The sequence below is a fragment of the Rhynchophorus ferrugineus genome, unplaced genomic scaffold, assembly GCF_030347505.1.
Source record: "Rhynchophorus ferrugineus isolate W39M unplaced genomic scaffold, kcgeb_rfMv2 rfM2, whole genome shotgun sequence".
In the NCBI taxonomy this organism is placed as follows: Eukaryota; Metazoa; Arthropoda; class Insecta; order Coleoptera; family Curculionidae; genus Rhynchophorus; species Rhynchophorus ferrugineus.
The window spans coordinates 10,895,656-10,915,247 of record NW_027472581.1 but is presented as its reverse complement, the minus strand read 5'-3'; the positions used below and the strand labels follow the sequence as shown (position 1 = coordinate 10,915,247).

At 31.0% G+C, this 19,592-nt stretch overlaps 1 protein-coding gene across 3 annotated transcripts in view; it reads left to right on the top strand.

Moving 5' to 3' along the window:
- LOC143191803 (BMP-binding endothelial regulator protein) overlaps nucleotides 1-19,592 on the top strand; it is a 374,404-nt gene that overhangs the window by 106,137 nt on the left and 248,675 nt on the right. For all 3 annotated transcript variants that reach the window (XM_076397184.1, XM_076397185.1, XM_076397186.1), the window contains one exon: nucleotides 12,012-12,096. In XM_076397184.1, coding sequence (XP_076253299.1) covers nucleotides 12,012-12,096 — 85 coding nt within the window. The remainder of the gene's footprint in view (nucleotides 1-12,011; nucleotides 12,097-19,592) is intronic.

The window sequence follows — 19,592 nt, the reverse complement described above, 5'->3', positions numbered from 1 at the left end:
TATCCTATTTTTATGAGTGAACGGTTAATATGTTATGCAAATTTCTGATAGTGTTGTGAGATGAAGCATTTATTACTAAAATGGGCGTTTAAAAATATTAATAGAGGTTTTATGTCGGTGATTTTAATTAACCTCATATTTTACCAACATATTTCATAGGAAAATACCTGATATCGTTTAATACCATCAATTTATTTATGCAATAATATTGTTGTTGGTATATAATACTCAATACATCAATTTATATAATTTGACATGCTTATATATATTCACAAAATATTATTTTTTATATTTATACCATCCAATAATCAGGAGAATGTTTTCGTTCTATGCGGGGGTTGCTGTTTATATTTCGGTACTGTCATAAACTAATGTTGCCCTTTGTTTATCGATTTTTCTATCCTATTTTTATGAGTGAACGGTTAATATGTTATGCAGGTTTCTAATAGTGTTGTGAGATGAAGTATTTATTAATAAAATGGGCATTTAAAAATATTAATAGAGGATTTATTTCGGTGATTTTAATTAACCTCATATTTTACCAAGATTTTTCATAGGAAAATACCTGATATCGTTTAATACCATCAATTTATTTATGCAATAATATTGTTGTTGGTATATAATACTCAATACATCAATTTATATAATTTGACATGCTTATATATATTCCCAAAATATTATTTTTTATATTTATACCATCCAGTAATCAGGAAAATCTTTTCATTCTATGCGGGGGTTGCTGTTTATATTTCGGTACTGTCATAAACTAATGTTGCCCTTTGTTTGTCGATTTTTCTATCCTATTTTTATGAGTGAACGGTTAATATGTTATGCAAGTTTTTAATACTGTTGTGAGATGAAACATTTATTACTAAAATGGGCGTTTAAAAATATTAATAGAGGGTTTATTTCGGAGATTTTAATTAACCTCATATTTTACCAAGATTTTTCATAGGAAAATACAATTAAAATTAATAATATATTATAATACCATAATTTTATTTATGCGGTAATATTTTTGTTGGTATATAATATTCAATACGTCCATTTATATAGACATGCTTATATAAATTCCCAAAATATTATTTTTATATTTATACCATCCAGTAATCAGGATAATATTTATATTTCGGTAATGTCATAAATTAATGTTGCCGTTTGTCTATTGGTCTTTCGGTGATTTTTCATGGCATTTGTTATCAACACATTTCAAGAAGCTAATATTATATGTTTTATTTTCAAGAATTATTCTTAAGAAATCACCGTTGTTGATTAATTCAAAACAGTACTTAGAAGCTTAATTTGGATATAAATTATGATATAAATGATTATTATTTACGAGCTTATTCAAGCAGGTAAACTTTAGAGCAACCCAAAGACATTTTTTGAACGTTGGATTCAGTCTAGGTATTACTTTTTATACTTTTTGTACTTATTCTATGGTTTTTAACTTTAACCCAAATGTTAAGTTATATTATTTCTAATTTATTGCCCTATCAGATAATATAAACTTTTAACTTAGTTATAAACTGTGCACAATATTGAAACACAATTATGTTTTTAATTTAACAAGGAAATCAAAAATAAAGAGAAAGAAATGTTTAAATATAGTAATAGTGCTGATGTATTAGCAGAGTATGGTAAAAATTAGATAATTGTAACTACGATTCTATTGTGGTTCTTATATAAATAGAATACATTAATTTGTTTACACAATGAAATATAAATTAATTATAATATATAATCCTTCTATATATATATATATATATATATATATATATATATATATGTTTTTTAACTCAGTTAATGATGTTTAACTGTATCAAAACACTATTCTATAGTGAAATTTATCAGATTTTCTACATGAGCTTGAAGCTTTGATGAGTTTATATTTATATTAGGAGTTTGAATGTAAATATTAATAAGCTGTCTAATCTGTTTATAAATATATATGTATATATTTTCGTGCTTATATTTTATTTATTAATACTAATTTCTCTTCCTTCATTGTATAAGTTAAGACCTTATATTTATTTTTGTTTGATACATCTTAAAAGCCACTTGAGTCTAATGGGTTGGTATTTATATAATTGCTAATTAGTTTGTGTGTGTTGAGCAATTTTTTTGTATCGTTTTTCTCTTGTCTTTGTATCGATTTTTAACAAGTGCGATTTTTTGACAGGAGACTTTTTAAAAAAGTGTTTTCATGATTTTCAAGATAATTTTTCTGAAAATTAAAAATTTTTTCCGCAGCAATTGGTACTTGAAGAACAATTTAATATTTGAAAAATTGGCTTCCGGATTAGAGTCGCGTTTATTGACCAAAAACGCTGAAGTTTCCCAGTCGTTACATATTGCATCTTCAGATGATACTGAAACTAAGCGAGTAACTGTCTCGGCTGACTAGCCAGTCTATATGAACGCAATAGTTTCAAGTTTACCTCTTAACTTCGTTTCATTTTTCAAGTATGTACTTCTTCCAACTTGGGCATTCGTCTAAATAAATGCCAAGATATTTAGCATCCGCTGTCTAGGGTTAGTTGACAATTATTAATATTCTCTGGTGGGCGTGATTTTCTATGTGGAATAAAAATTACATCTCTAAATTTTCTTTAAGTTTCTTTGATTTGCAAAGTTTTCGACAGTTTTTTGTGATCGGTAGGTCAGCTGTATATAGGAAATACAATATCACTTCTTTATGGAACTTCCGAATATATTTACTCAATGTAATTAAGTGAATTCGTCCTATCTCTTGGGAAAATATCTATTCGTGAGATAAGATTTTACCGACTGAAAATAAGGACCACAGAAGTTTCTTTAATTTAATGTATCTGTAATTAACTATTTACCAAAGAGAACCTGTCTATACACTTGTTCTATAGTTCCATGCTTATTAGTAAACCCACATTAATGTTCTGAAATAATATTTCCTTTTTCTAAGTTTTATGTATGATTTCTCAAAAACTTTAGACATTATCTATTGTTATACATATACATACTTTATATACTTTATACATTTATACATTGTGAGAAAGGAAAGGACGGAGATAATTGGTTGGAGCAGTTAATTTTATATGTTTTTATATTTTCCAACGGTAGTATAAACGAGACGGAGATGTACATATTTCTTCATGTACTGACTTTAAAAAAGAAAAGGAAAACAGGAAAACGTAATTACTGAATACTATTAACATGAAATTAATAATTTCATTTTAAACGAAGTAGAATTACTTTTATATTTGAATGTTCTGTGGATATGTAAAAAGAAATGGAGTTTTTCCTATGGAATGGATTTCCCAAAAATGTGTTATCGTATTTATATGTGTTAATAGCTATTTTAAAATAATTTACTATAATAGATATAGACAATACAATAGAACTTAAAGAAAACCTAAAAATTAATACGAAGTACAATAAACATAAATGCTAAATATACATTAAACATATAGATAATTATAGAAAAAAGAACTAATTGATGACATAATTAGAAATGATCGCACAATAACTACTATTGCTTTTTTTAAATAAAGTAAGTGTTTTATTTATTATTGAATGGAAATATTTTTTAACAAAAATCGAGAGAGTAATCGAAATATTACCTATTATTATCATAAAAACAGTTAAGAGTATTTTATTATTTATCGTTAACAAACTTTTTACCCTATTGTTAATGTAATCTTGAAAAATATCGTTCCAAAATCCTGGTATATTAGTTTACAATATATCGTTATTTACAAGCAAACTACCAAAAAAATCATAATAAAACTATGTATATTACATATAAATCTATGTAAGCATAAACTGGGTACATTTTTGTCAAGGTCGCGGCTAGGACGACAGAGCCAGAACGTTAAAAATCAGTCGAATGAAACTAGTAGAACCAAAAATAGTAACTAAAAGTACACGACTGAAACAGTCGATTGTAAATAGTAACAAAATCAGAACCGGAAATAGCGACTGAAAACAGTCACTGGTAGAAAGTAGTAAAATCAGTCGAACCAAAAATAGCGACTGAAACAGTCGATAGTAAAAATAAACAGTCGATAGTTTCCAACACTAATCGTAACTATTGAATATCTGATTTGGAAAAGAATATACCGTTTTTATTTCCTCGTTAAATCAAACTGCCAACTTTCGTTGCACATTACCGTACCGAAACAAAGTCAACAGAACGTAAAATACAGATCGTGCATAAAAGATTGAGATTCGCGCAGGGCCAGTGAATTCCCTTGGCGAACGAACCGTATTGTTCGGTAATGAATCCGGCCCGAATGAGAACCCGTAAAATACGACTTACTAATGACGCTCTTTCTTCCCGACCGAACCCTTAAATTATGGTTCGTTAGGTTCGCGTGCAGGCCGGTCAAATAGGATACATTAAAAATCATCGTGGTCCGGTAGATTGAATATACAGCGCCGGCGCGCGCGTCTCCACTGTTAGAAATATTTTAATATTCTCTGTGGCTTGATACGTCGTATTATTTCTCAAATTAAATGGGTAGCTTTCTGTAGTTTTCTGTGTGTTTCTGTGTTTCTGTGAAAATTACTGCATAATATTAAAATTTTAACTATAAATTCCATTCAACTATCAATCAAGTGCACAGAGTAACTGCGGCTATTGAAAGAGCTTTTGAAGAAAAGAAATACTGCCCTGCAATATTCCTGGATGTCTCACAAGCTTTTGATCGATTTTGGCATTTGGGATTAATCTGTAAGATAAACAAATTGTTACCGCGTAACTATTGTCAATTGCTGGAGTCATGTTTATTCGGAAGCGTCTTAGGACCTCTCCTGTATCTGCTCTACCTTTGCTGATGACACAGTTATTATGGCAAAAGATATATCTCTGCCTAGGACAATAGCAAAAGTGCAAGTGGCAGTCAACAAAATATACAAATGGACAAAAATTGGAAAATTCAACTTAATAGCTCCAAATCTGTCCACGTTAATTTTGCATTAAGGCGAAATAATAAAAACTTAATTATATCACTCAATGGATGCCCGATTCCTCAAGCAGAATCAGCAAAATACCTTGGAATCCATCTTGCCGGTAGATTAATTTGGAAGCATCACGTTAGACAAAAAGCAAAACACATTAGAACCAAAATAAAACAACTATACTGGTTAGACGGAAGATACTTTCAACTTGATCTAAAATCAAAGAGGTTGATCTATAATACAATTATAAAGCCAATTTGGACCTATGGGGTGCAAATATGGCACTAAAAATTCAAATCAGTTAGTCATACAGCGCTGTCAAAACAAGGTTCTTCGATTGAATACCAATGCCTATCGCTATATAACCAATGAAGAACTGCACGATGACCTGGAAATCAAATGGATTTGCGAAGTTGAGCAGGATTTCGCCTCGAAACACTTAAGAAGATTACTAAATTATACTAACGTGGAAGCAATACCACTGCTGGACAGCGCGCAGGATGCCAGGAGATTGAAACGAACAAAACCATACGAACTTGTGTGAACATTTAGTGTATATTATTAGTGTCAACTATAGCTATAAGTTAATAACTAATAAATAATTATAATTTTATGATTGAGGAATACATACTGATGTATTTTCTCGCACTCGTCTTGCTTGTTAATTAATCGAAGCACATAGGAAAAGTAGTAATAAATTAATTGTAAATTAAGATTGTACTAAGCGTATCTAATAAAGGAGTTATAAAAAAACTATAAATTAAAGGATAAAAAACAATGAACATTAACTATGCCATAAACCATTTACTAAACTACCACATATTAGTATAATACATATGTATTATATATAAGTAACAACTTCCTTGTAGATCCATTCCAAATGTTTCAATAAAACTTTTTTCCAAATAAAGGTAAGGTTAATATATTTTATTGAAAAAAAGGCTTACCCGCTAAAAAAAGCAGCACCATACTTAATGAAGTCAAGACTCAAATACCTAAAAACTCAATGATGTTAATATTTTGTGTTTTTTTTTAGTATATACCTTTCAAGTATTTTCTTTTATTTCTTATTAGATCTGCTTTTTTCTTCTTTGGTATTTTGGCAGATATACAGCTGTAGCAAATGCAATACTTTCCCAAATAGCTACCTTTTCAGGATAAATGCAATCTTTTTCTGCACTTAATTGAAGTTACTTAAATACATAATTCCCTATTACCTGGTCGAACTTCAATTGTGGCATATTATTGTGTGATTCATTTTGGCTACTTGTACTTGTTTCAATGTTCAGTCGTATAGCATTCTTAATAAAAAAAACTTATATAGGGACTCAAATTAATTTCTTGTCCATAACTCTTCTTGCCATATCTATCTAAAATTAATACATAAGATAATAATCACATCAATACTTTTATGGAAATTACTACCTTGACAATTACCCCTTATACAGTTGTACATTAAACTTCTTGACTTCTTGAAACTTCTTGTTCTCTGAAAAATTCTTTATGCAATAATATTTATTCTTTATCGTCCTGTGGTTTCCAAATTTTAAAGGCTTACAAATTCTTATAATATAGATTAGATTATTTAACATCGATCCGACAAAGATGCTGCCGAAATTCAGTATGTATGGATACCAGAATTAATAAGTTGAGGACACGGACAGGGCAGATGATCCTTTTTGTCATCGGTTTTAGTTGTGCAGCAAGCTCATGCTGAAATTTTCGTACATGTCAGTCTTTTTCTCTTGCTTCTAAGTATGTCTTATTACAAACTTGACATATTAATTTACTTTGACTGCAAAATTTTAGTTATTTAATTTATCCTATTTGTAACAGTTGAAAGTAAACTTACCTTTGATTCTCCATATTTATAAAACCTGTTAAAATGCTGAAGTATTAAATTAAAAGGCGTTCTTCTTAAGTAAAAAGGAACATTAAAAAATAACTGTATAAAAATTTATAATAATGTTTAATAGTTAAACAAATAAATGCTCAACGGTTAATCAGAGCAATACGTATACATATTTCTTTGGTAAATTTGATATATTGGTACATTTGGCAGCATGGACTTTTACCATTTAGTAGTCTAAACAAAGTAGTCTAAACTCTGCACCACGATGATTTTTACTGTATACTCGCGCTAACAGATACGCGATCGTCGTGTAATCTGGCCAGATGCAAATGAATATTTTACGTAGAATAAATCATCCGACCATTACCGCTATAAACACGAGAAATCAAATAGGAGTCGATTCGCGGCTATTTATTACGGCTGCTATCGATTTATCAAGGTGGCCATTCCCGGCATTACGGGAAACAGTACGGGACAAAGAAATATATTTGCTGCCGGTATGTAAAATGATTATTTCTTTATCCAGTTGGGGAATGCAATATGTAATCGGACGTTCATGCCATTTGTTAAGGCGATATCTCAACGAGGTGGAAGTGCACAAATAAGATTCCGCCTTTTTAAGTATTCGAAGTATTATCCATCGATATTGACTATGTCGATATCAACGATATCGATATCGACGACATTAATATGAGGTATAAATATATTTTTCCCAACTTTCATGCAATTTACGGATTCCATCTTGTAAGAACGATGTATCACTTTAGGCTATCTACGAATCGACCAATTTTTTAACCGACTTTGGAAAGGAGGACATTAATGTGTGTTCGCTGATTTCTCCATCAATTGTGGGCCGATTTTCAAAATTCTCTTTTTATTCGAGAGGGTGCACTTCCGAAGTGGTCCCATTGCAAATCGGGATCTGTGGGGGAAGGGGGGAAATTGAGGGAAACGCTCAAATTTCGAAGGCACGTACAAAGTTTTCACTGATTTTTTTTAAAATGATATTTGGATATAATATCATTGCTGAGCTGATGTGATGGAAAATCGGAAGTCGTTCAGAGCAAAAGCCGTTCAGTTTGCTCTTTAAGCACTAACTGCAGCATATAAGAACTCCTAGAAATATAGTAAACAACTGCTTCTATAGTATAGTGATTAATGCATTTAGCTCCTAAACAGAGGTTCCGGGTTCGACTCCCGGCGGGGACAATAACTATATGTTGTTGTTTAGTTAGAGTATTTGTCAAATCAATGGGTCAAACCTGGGGTCTGAACCGTTCTTTATTTTCAATCGCTATTCCTTTATTCCTATTTTTCTTCATACGGGTTGCACCTTTACTTAGCCTAATCATTGTAATCCTTAATAAAATAACTGCGTAATTTATTGACTAAATATCTAACGCGAAATAGAGAAAAATAAAATATTTTTTATAATAAATTGAACCGACATTAAAAAATAAATAAGGAATTCACTAAAAATTAAAAAATAATCAAACTTAGATATTTAACACACACAAAAAAACATTTTAAAATAATAGATGTACCTAATAATAATCAAAAATGTAATAATAATCAAAACTTTTATTTAACCTATTTACTACACGTATTTTATGTTCTACTATATACACACAATTTAGCTTAATACCTACCAACATCACATCTCACTCACTCACTCTCAACACATCATCACTCACTCAACAGCATTCTACACATAACCAAATGCCTTTCAATATCGCTTGACCTTAATTGATATAATACGAAATATCGAAGCTTTTCGATGATTCCCATTTTCTTCAAGCAAATGTAAATGGTTTCTTGTGTTACTATCAACAATTCTGGAGACTCTTCTTTCATTTAACACTTTAATTTAACACACATTAACGGCATATTTTGCAAATATTTTAATATGAATTTTTAGCCCTTATATATATTTACACAATGATTATGTATTTAGCTGGAATGAAAAGAGGCAAATACTGAATTAATGGTTGAATTAAATTTCTTGAAATCCGCTTGATTCGGTTTTATTCTGCTCAATTAATTCAAAATGATATCCTCGGAACATTTTGTTTTATTTAAGAAATAGCTAGAAGCTCAACGGTGTTTGATAAGACAGGGGAACTGATCGAGCCGACTGGTGTTCAAAATGTCAATGTTTGGTCATATTTTGTTACCGCTACCTGGCCTCTGGCTTACTTGAAATATGGAAAAACTTTTATAATTAGTCATTGATTAAGAGAGAAAATGATTTGCAAATACAGTATATTCTCAAAGTAGGCGTGACATATATGCCACCTTAAACAGGGTGAATCGAGGTGTTCTAATTCGTTTACTTAAATTAATTCCATTCACTAAATTCACTAAACTCACAATTCATGATAACTCGTGACTCAGAGCCGAAGCCACTTTCTAAACAACATTTTATTTAGATGACACAGCTTGCTTCAACACTGGTTACAGTACCCCCGCCACCCGCGAGAGAATTCAAGTCCAAATGAATCAGGCGACTGTTTGGTACAAATTCTAGTCCACCACAGGAAGGGGTTTCACGCCTACCGCCTTCAAATTGAAAAAGTCGTTATCCCCTGGTTCCAGAAGGTATCGCATCTCGGTCGTCAATTCGACCGTAGGTTCCAATTATCAGCCCAATTCCAATACACTATTTACAAAGGCGATGATGTGTACAGCCTACTATTTCCACCCCTGCTTAGAAAAGGCAAACTTCCAATCCCCCAGAAAGCGACTCTATATAAAATGCTAGTCCATCCAGTCTGCCCCTACAGAGCACAGGTATTGTACAGGAACGTCTCCGAGAGACAACTTGCATTACTCCAAGGGTTCCAGTCCAAAAAGTCCGCGTGTTACTCAATGTTCCATGGTTTATGAGGAACGTAAGCACAAATCTAGAATCAGGCATTCCGTTCGTGAATAGCTTCACCAACATGTTCAGTATGAGGTTCTCCCTTGGTGCCCTAGAACACGAAAACAACCTGATCAAATCCGTATCCATCCATAAACCTCGGCAGTTAAACCAAATACGATAATCCCAGTCGTAACCTAGGGTTCCTGTCACCCGCAAAACCTTCCTATCCTGAACCGGAAACGACATCAGTAAAATACCATTTAGTTCTAGCTGGTTATCCTGGAAAAAGAAAAAAATGTCCAGGGGGGCAGATAGAAAGACCCATATTAAAGATCGCCTTGATTCACTTAAATTGTAATTAATAAAGCAAATAATGTAATTATTGCAAAGTAAATGTATTTCGTTAATTCTCAACAAATAAAAGGGCTCCAAAGGCGGTACGCTACGAGAGCTATCGAAGAAGTCCAACGACGAAGAGAGAACTAGTTTTCTTATGAACAACTGACACGAGTTTGATTAATGACGGAAGTTGGTTTTCAGTTGCAGTTGGCAGTTGGTGTCTGCGGACGAATCATACTGAATAAAACCATGGTTTCTGCGTTCTACTATTTTTAGATTACAATAGTATATCAAGAGATATTTCCAAACTATGAAATAGCGTTTTCCTTTTTCGAGCGTCGAGATTTAATGAACAACCTTGTATATTTATTTGCATAATAATTTACGTGTTCTAATAGAGACATATTTCAAGCAATTCTGATAATAGTATAGAAATGTAAAAGGCATCTATTTTTAGAATGACCGACATATGTACATAAAACATTTTATTCGCCATAGGTGCTAATATACATACTATTTCGGAATACGTGTAATATTTCCGCGAACATGTACGTTTTATTTCATGTTCTCTTAACGCGAAACAAAATATCATTCGAACGAAACGCCATAAAACCCGTACAACCGACTAATTCCCCGATTTCGTACTTTCTATTTTATTAACGGCCGAACGATCTCCCGAAAAGAGTAGCCGTGGCAAACAAAACAACGATCCGGTGTCACGCGGCCCATAACCCACCCCCGCACACCTTGACTACTAAACTATATTTCTAGATTTAACGATTATTTTATTCGCTCCGAGCGTTCGGAGACGATTATCCGATAAAAAATCGCTTTGCAGTTTATAAGCCTGTCAATAAATCCGGATATTCCCATCCGAATATATGCTAATTAACCGATTCAGTAACACAGCCATCTAGATGTTTTATATGGGCGTTTTCGGGTATCGGAGAAATTTTATTTCGGTTATTAAATATTCGATAAATCATTAGCGGTTTTAATGGATATCGACATAAAAAGAAGTATATCACTTCTTAAATAGTGTCACAGATGTGTGATTTTTTAAATTAAAAAAATATAAAAATGTAAACTTAGATAAACATTACAATAAATACAAGATCTATATTATATTTTGTTATGCTCTATTTAGAATAAGTTTTAGAAAAGTGAAGCCTGTAACTCAGGCTTCAACATGAAGTTGGTTACAAATGCACCCGATACGATTTCATACGAAGTAATACATCTGTTTCAAATGCTTTAAAAATTTAATTTAAAAGCCGTATAATATATTGGGATAAAGTAATTTTTTAACAAGTATGTTGGTAGAAACATCATGTTCTATAATACACTAAAATATCAAGAGCTCTTTATAAAAAATATTAATTAATAAAATTGTTATAAAAAAACTATGTAATATGTAAAATAACAGATACATTAAAATATCAAGAGCTATTTATAAAAATAACTAATTTTAAAATATTTTTATATATGAAAAAAACTTTAACAGATACATTTTATTTATCAATATATACATATTATATTACAAAGTGGACAAAAGCAATATAAACATACAAGTCTCATACAAATATAATTAATTTTAACAAATCGAAAGGTTAATTTTGCTTAGGCTATCATGATCTTGTTCTAAACAAATTTGTATTGAAACTTTTTCTCTCTTTTTTTCCTTTGAATTATTTCCCAAGTTTGTAAATATTTTGGAAAGAATTCAATTAAACAATAAATAATTCTTTCATTGCTTAAACTTTTGCTGATTTTTTTATAAATTATAATCAATGAAATGTATTTAAAAGATCTTTTGGAATAACATGAGATAATAAAATTTGGGTAATGAAAATCTTATTAAAGTTTGCATAAGCATAGCAGATATATTAGCTATGTCTACTGAAAACTAGGTAGCATTCATGTTGTAGCCTTAATATTTCAAAATTGGTATTATTTCTTATTTAAAAATTTGATATACTTTATACAAATATTGTAACATACATATGTTTTTTGTTACAGAAAATGGATTTTTTAAGGAAGCGCCTATTTCTTCATACAGTCACATTTGTAATTTTCGTGACTCTTGCAGATGCCTCAAATATAGGTAAGTTTATAAGTTTAGGTGCAATAACTTTTAAAAGAATCTCAATAATTTCTTTAATTAATAAACACGTATGTTATTTTATTGTTTAACATATGGTTTTAGTTACAAAGTTTTACAATTTTATAGTAACTAACTTTTACATATGAAATATATTGACCAATCAGAATTTCGTAACGATTGCATATAATAAAGAAAAAGTGAAAGCGCACACTGAAGATATCAAAGAATATTTACCTACCTTTACGCATTCTAATTTGGTTTTTGTGTTGCTATACACACAGTACAAAAATATTTGTATTAATTTTGTAAATATTATACACAAACTAGAATCAGCCATTTCTAAATATATTAAAGGACATTTCAATTCAATGCCAAGAAAATTTATTTAAAAAATAATTTAAAAAAATTCTGTACAGATCAACTTATATTTGACATTAATGATATTTAGTGCTGCCATAATATATCGATTTTTTTTAGATGAAGTTATGACATAAGTTGGAAAATGGCTCAGTTCTATGGTTCGATAAAAATCAAATAGGTACCATGTATACTATACGTAAACTTAAAACATAAAATATAAAATAACAATGAATATAATTAGGTATGCTTAGCATAATCTAAATTTATAAATTAATTTATTGCTATATTTCTGTTGCACTTGCACCAATACACTAAAAAGAGGAATGCTTGAAAAATGCATCAGTAAGTATTTGCCACAAGAATAAGACCCACAAGAATAAGACCACAAAATATAGATATATTAGAATGGTATCTCCCATGCATTACCTGTGAACAAGTTTAGCGTTCATTTGCAACCAGAGGGAGCTATTGAAAATATGAATAGCGGGAAGTTTAAAATATTTTAATAACAATTACTGCAATTACTAATAACAATAATAATAATAATAATAGTAAAAATAAAAATGCAAGAAAAGTTTAAGTTTAAGTTGGGTTCGACGCCGACTTCAAACTGGTCATTTGGTAGTAGTTAAAATAATATTGTAAATTGATAAATAAGTTTAGGTAAGTATTAAGCTAAATAGTGTGTATATAGTAGAATATAAAATACTTGTAGTAGATAGGTTAAATAAGGTTAAGGTGTTAAAAATCTAAGGTAGATTATTTTTTATTGAGTTTCTTATTTATTTCTTGAAGTCGGTTAAATTTTTTGATTAAAAATATTTTCTTCCATTTGAGTGTCAAAATTACATGTTTTAGAAAATGTTTTATAAAACTTATGAATTGAAATTTTAAGTTAGAATTTCGGTTAAGTTATCACATGTTCAATACATTTCTGCATATTATCGTTATATGAGACGCAAAGCAGCTGTTGTATCGTAGCATATTTTATTGCTGAATTATTGTTAATATCTATCGTGGCTATTAAAGGAAACTAGCTACAGAAATCGCATTTTATGTGCGCGCATTGATAGCCTCGTCCGCTATCACCAGTTTTCCACTCAATTGGACTGTAAAATATTTTATGCTTTACATTAATAGGCGAAATAAATTGTTATCTGGCTCTTTGTACTCTGCACGAACTGCAACTTTGTACCGTTGTATATACATGATATTTTCAAAATTTAGCTAGAAAAAATACATTTTATTTTAAAAAATTGGTATATCGTATATTATTCAATATGTTTTCTATCATATTGTACAACTTTTTCTCATCTTTCTGATAACATGACAATACTGCCTAGAAAGAATAATGTTTGTTTATCAGCGATTCCATCAACATTCAATTTTCATACTTCAGCATTTCGAAGCCATCTTGGCTAAACCAAGTTATGATTAGAAGACGTTACGTCTGGTGAGTACATTGGACGAAGCAGAACTTCTCATTCGTGTTGCAACATATATACAACAAAATATAATGGACGTAAATATGTATACCCTACCAAACTTATAACTAGTTACATTATAATTTGTTCATATCTTCCATTGCTAATATAAAATTAGATATTGAATTTTTTTTAATTTCATTAAATGTTTATAACCTCTTATAAAAATTTAACAAATAAGAGAAAACATAACCGCTTCAAACATACTGCTTTTGCTGTCGATGGGGTAGAATGTTCTTCACCAATTTCTTCACTTTATCATTCTGGTTTCAGATAATCTCGATCACCTACTTTGTTTTTTTTTGTCTATGAAAGAAAGCTACCAATTTGTTTCATCACGTAATATTTAAAGGATATAGGTGTTTTGAGAACACAATTTAAATATGTTTGACGAAAATAAATTCAAATTGTCTATTTATATGAACTTTGCTCCGAAAATACAACTTACAAGTTACATCATGAAATGAATTATATGGTATTTGACGCGAATTATAAATGATACGCCAAATCGTAGCATTAATCATTGTTACTACATTTTTTTCGAATAAACATGCACGCCAAGGAATGCTCCTTCAACATTTGTTTTTACTTTTTTTATATATATAAATTCTTTCATTGTTTGTATCGGCTAGACAGTCTATAAATAAAAAATAATTATATAATCTTTAAAGAAGACAATAATAATTTCAAATTTTACTAATAGACGTAATGTTTGTAACCATAAAATGTTTCTGGTTGAAAAGTGTCCATCCCGTGGCTACTTCATTTTAATCTCTGTATAGGATGACCAGAACAAATCCACTGTGTAAGCCAGTGTGAAGGGTTATGGTATATCAAGAGCATTGATAAATTTTGTAAAGTTCTTTCAGCGAAATTTTGCATAATTATCTCGATATATTTACGAAATTTATGATGCCGAAAAATTTATTTATTCTGTGTTCGCATCGTATACAGATGCAAAAAGTATGTGATTGTCATTTTTATCGCCTTTTATTCGGATAAGATGGTTAAATCAAATCCAGTAAGCCATAGCCAAACGTTATTACGTATCGACAACACTGTTGCCTCTCCTGTGTAGATAAGGTAAACTATCGACCAGTGAAATTCTTGTGAATCACGCAGTAGTACCTGATAAACTTGCAGAACAAGCTGGATCTTACAAGTATATTCCGCTTCTACCTGCAATATCAAAACTACCTCAGAAACTGCTGTTAAAACCTATTAAACCCTTTATAGAAAAAACAGATTTTTAGTTTGGATTTCGAAATCATGACTCGACAACCTACCAAGTTCGTAGAATAGCAGCGGTTGCTGAAAAGGCTTGGCAGAAAAAAAATACTGCTGTTTTACATTCCTGGATGTATCACAAGCTTTTGACCGGGTGTGATATTTGGGATTAATCTACAAAATGATTATTGTCGATTGGTGGAATTATATGTGTTTGAAAGAAAACTTAGATACTCTTAATATTCCAATAACAAGAAAAACAGTACTTTTACGAACATTTACCGACGACATAGTTATCGTGGTAAAATATATTTCTCTACCTAAGGCTGTAGAAACGGTACAATTAGCATTCAACAGGATCTACAGATAGACTAGAGACTGAAAAATATAACTTAATAGCTCCAAATCTGTGGCATACATCTCGATAGTATGTTAAAAATTGGAAACATAATATTAATGTAAAATTCAGAGCAGACTAGACTCACAGTCACGCAACTGTACTGATTAGTCAGAAGATACTCTCAACTTGACCTAAAATCAAATAGATTGATTTATTAGTCCATCATAAAGCCAATTGGGATCTATGGGGTGCAAAGATGGGGTTGCACTAAAACGTCAAATCAACTAGTAATCCAACGCTGGTCAAACAAAGTTAAGGGATTTTGGACTAGAAGTATATTCAATGTTTAACAAACATATACAAGATAAAGTAACTTTATGAAATGAATTTCGGTCAGAATTGAGAGAACAAGTGAGCCTTAGTGCAATTGAAGTAATATTTCTCACTCATTCATTAAGAATCAAGCCTTTTGCTTTAGTTCAGCGATATTACCTGTAGGAGAACAGATCACTGCAGATTTGATCTACAACACCACCTGTATATATGCATATCTAAAACTCAGGTAAATAATTTAAAATTTATTATCATCTGAAGGAAAGAACAAACAATCTTGTTCGCTCTTAAATGCGAAAACCTTGTTTTTCTTATCCATGACGTTATCTTCGGAATACCATAAGAGCAAACAGTGACCGCTTCCCAGAAGGTTAATCTCGACGGTCTTGCCGGAAGGATATCGAGACCAACCTTGATTAACCGAAGAAAACAAGCGTCACTCAAGAGTCAAGAGATTTGTTTTGATTCGAATGCAAACATTCGACGATTTTCATCTGTTTTTCTTGCGTGACGTGCAAAACAATGCGTTCTTTGTTGGATCCCGGTTTCGTAAACATAATCCACGGTACATAATTAATCAAGTACGATAAAAGCGCCCTTCACAATTATTTAACATACGACGATGAAGTTATATAAGTTTGTACTTAAAATTTGATGAATAATTTATGAGAACTCAGTAGTTTATCAATGAGTTAAATAATTTTGTTTTGTTTTTTCAAAGCACTTTACCATAACAAAGCAATGTTAAACGGTGGAAATTTAGTAGTTCTTACATTGTATAATGATATCCTAGATTTTTATTTTAAACAGCTTGTATGTAAGATATGTTACTTTAACTTTTGGTAATGCAAGAATATTTTTTATAATTGCTATACTGTCTTGTGGTGACAAGTGACGATTCTATGTTCAAGTTTGTAATATTGGATAGTTTATCTACTACGGAATAATTTGTGGGATATTGTTTGTATTCGACCTTTTAACTCTTTGCGGCCTAGTGTGCTCGTGGTGAAGCCGCTTGAAAACAAATTTATTTCAAAATGCCTGATGTTTTCACCGCCAGGACACCTATTGTTACATGTCTATCGGTCCGCCCTACCGCTACCCTCCGGATGCAAAGGGTTAAAGGATTTTTTTTCTAAATTTTGAGTTTTAGGGTGAAAAATCGATACAATATATTTTCAAAATATTGTCCATCGATTTTTTGGTATCTCCATAAGAAGTGAAGAGTTGCTCAGATAGGTCACGACTGTAACCAGAAGAAGCAAGGTCTGGAGAATACCCTGGAATGTTTTCTCAAGTTTTGCAACAGGTGGTCAAGCGTTGTAATACTGAAGAATAACATTGTTGTGTCTTCACACGTTCACTTCAATGCTCAATTTAAACACATCTATTGTAGTCGATAGTAATTCTCAATGATGGTTTCATAGAGTAATATCTTCAAATCCTCATTTTAAAATTTTGTGATTGTCCAGAACGTTCTTTTTCTTCGGTGTCAAAATCACCACTTTTCAAACAAAATCGATAAAGCATGGTTGCCTACACACCATTCGAAAGCCTGCAGTTACTTTATTCTTCAAATTGCAGTAAAATATTTCGTTCGATACAAATTCAGACATTTTTAACACACTGAAAAATATTTTTTCACAGTACGACGAAATGACACATACTAAAAGGTGAGGCTTCAACATGAAGTTGGTTACAAATGTACCCGATGCGTTTTAATACAAAGTAATACTATCTGTTCTAAATCTTTAAAAATAATTTATAGGCCTGATATTTACAACCGATATATTGGGTCTGCGAAGAGTTTAGGAACATTTGTCTTGTTTTATTATAATTTGATGGGGAACTTACTTAAACTAAACTTCTTCCATTATTATCAACAAAGTTTCACAGGCTTAGCTCCATTAGGGTAGTTCTGCAGTGATCAGGATAGATGATCATTAGAGGGTTATTTCCTATCTTTTTGCTGATTAAGAGGGGAGTTTGATACGTTAGTGTCTTTTTGAATGATTTTTTTCGCCAAAAAGTGTTTTATTTCTCAGCATAATCTCCTTTTAATTAGCGGTTTATAGGTGTTTTATTTCCAAGTTTTATCATAGTGTCTAACTAATTTCTACAGATTTTGATTGATGTAGCGTCATGTGTTGGTCATGGATTTTTTTAAACAGATAATTTGAGAACCTGATGACTGAGAATCAAGTTCTTTCATCGTTTAGCGATAATTCAACCATTGTTTGGAAGAGAGATTTAGATTTCAAAGTTTCTATGAGGCTTTTCTGTGAGAAATTAAGGTGTTAAAAGCAAATAGGTACGTTGATGTGCGTTGATATATCGTAGTCCAGTAATACCTCTGTGAATTGTTTGATGGGTTTTCCTCTGGCGAGATTTCCATCTCTTTTTTGTCTTATTATCGCTCCTTTTTCAACAAGTCAACACATTTGACACATTTTTTCTTTTATGTATTTCCTTAAGGCTTGAGCTTCTTCATTCTCTCGGCAAATCGTGATGTTCTTCGGATTGGAATGTCAATTGACGCCATTTATCTAGGTACATTATAATATTTTGATGAATAAGTGTACTGCTCACAAAGGGATAACAAGGATATTCTGCCAAACCATGTGGCAAACTTGCCTCTATAAATTGAAATACTAATATTTGCAACTGTTATTTTAGGGACTGTTTCCACATTATAATAAAGTGCATTCATTAAAACTTGGAACAATGTATTGATTAGCATGGTTCATTGCCAAAGATTTGCGCAGATGTGAATGACTCCATATGTTTCTGTAAAAGCTGGAATTATAGTCCACATTTTTGGCTAATGATGGTCCATATTTCATTTCTCTCAAGCTCACCTGTAAACTGATAGTGCGTTCTCCAAAAAATAGATTCAGATTCGTAAGAAACATTTAATTTCACTTTTATTTTGTCTACTTTATTTATTTTACTTTGTGTACTCTTTTACCCTTTGGCATTTTAGCCCTGATATTTTATTTAAATGTATTCTATTTTACAATTATTAATTTCTTTATTTGTCATTACTGTCTTTTTTACATTTTATATTAAATACGGTTAGAATAATCTTAGTATATAAATTAAGTTGTGTGTGTTGCTTCCACGTTACTCTGATTTAATAGCCTTCTTAGATGTTTTACAGTGATATTTTAGATAACTTCATAAGTCCTTTTGATTTTGAGATGATGGTGCAGTTATTCGTCGGTGACTTAGCGGTTATTAATTGATTAACTTTGGTTTGGAAGCGTTGGATTACTAGTCCGTTTGGTGTTTTAATGCAACTCCATATTTGCACCCCATAGGCCCAAATATGCTTTATTATTTATTGATATTTCTTGTATTATTGTGTTTTCGCTGATATATAAAGCCGATCTGAATAGGTTTTGAGCTATTAAACTTTATTATCCAATATCTAGTCCATTTCTAGTTCGATAGCTCTCGAAAGAAATACTTTATTCTAATATTCTTTTGTTGTTGGGATATCAGTAACCTAAAGTAGATACATTATTTTTTAATTAATTGGTTACATTGTTACTAGTCGTTGCCGATTAATCTACAATTTTTCTTTGCAACAACTTAAATCTAGGTACATATCTAGGAGGATCCAATGGCTCTATCTTAGTCTCTGGTCTAATAATATTTATCTATTAACACTGCCGGTTTTCTATTAAATGCACCTCATTGCACTACACTACACAACTACACACTACACAAGATGTAATGGTTTGATTCTT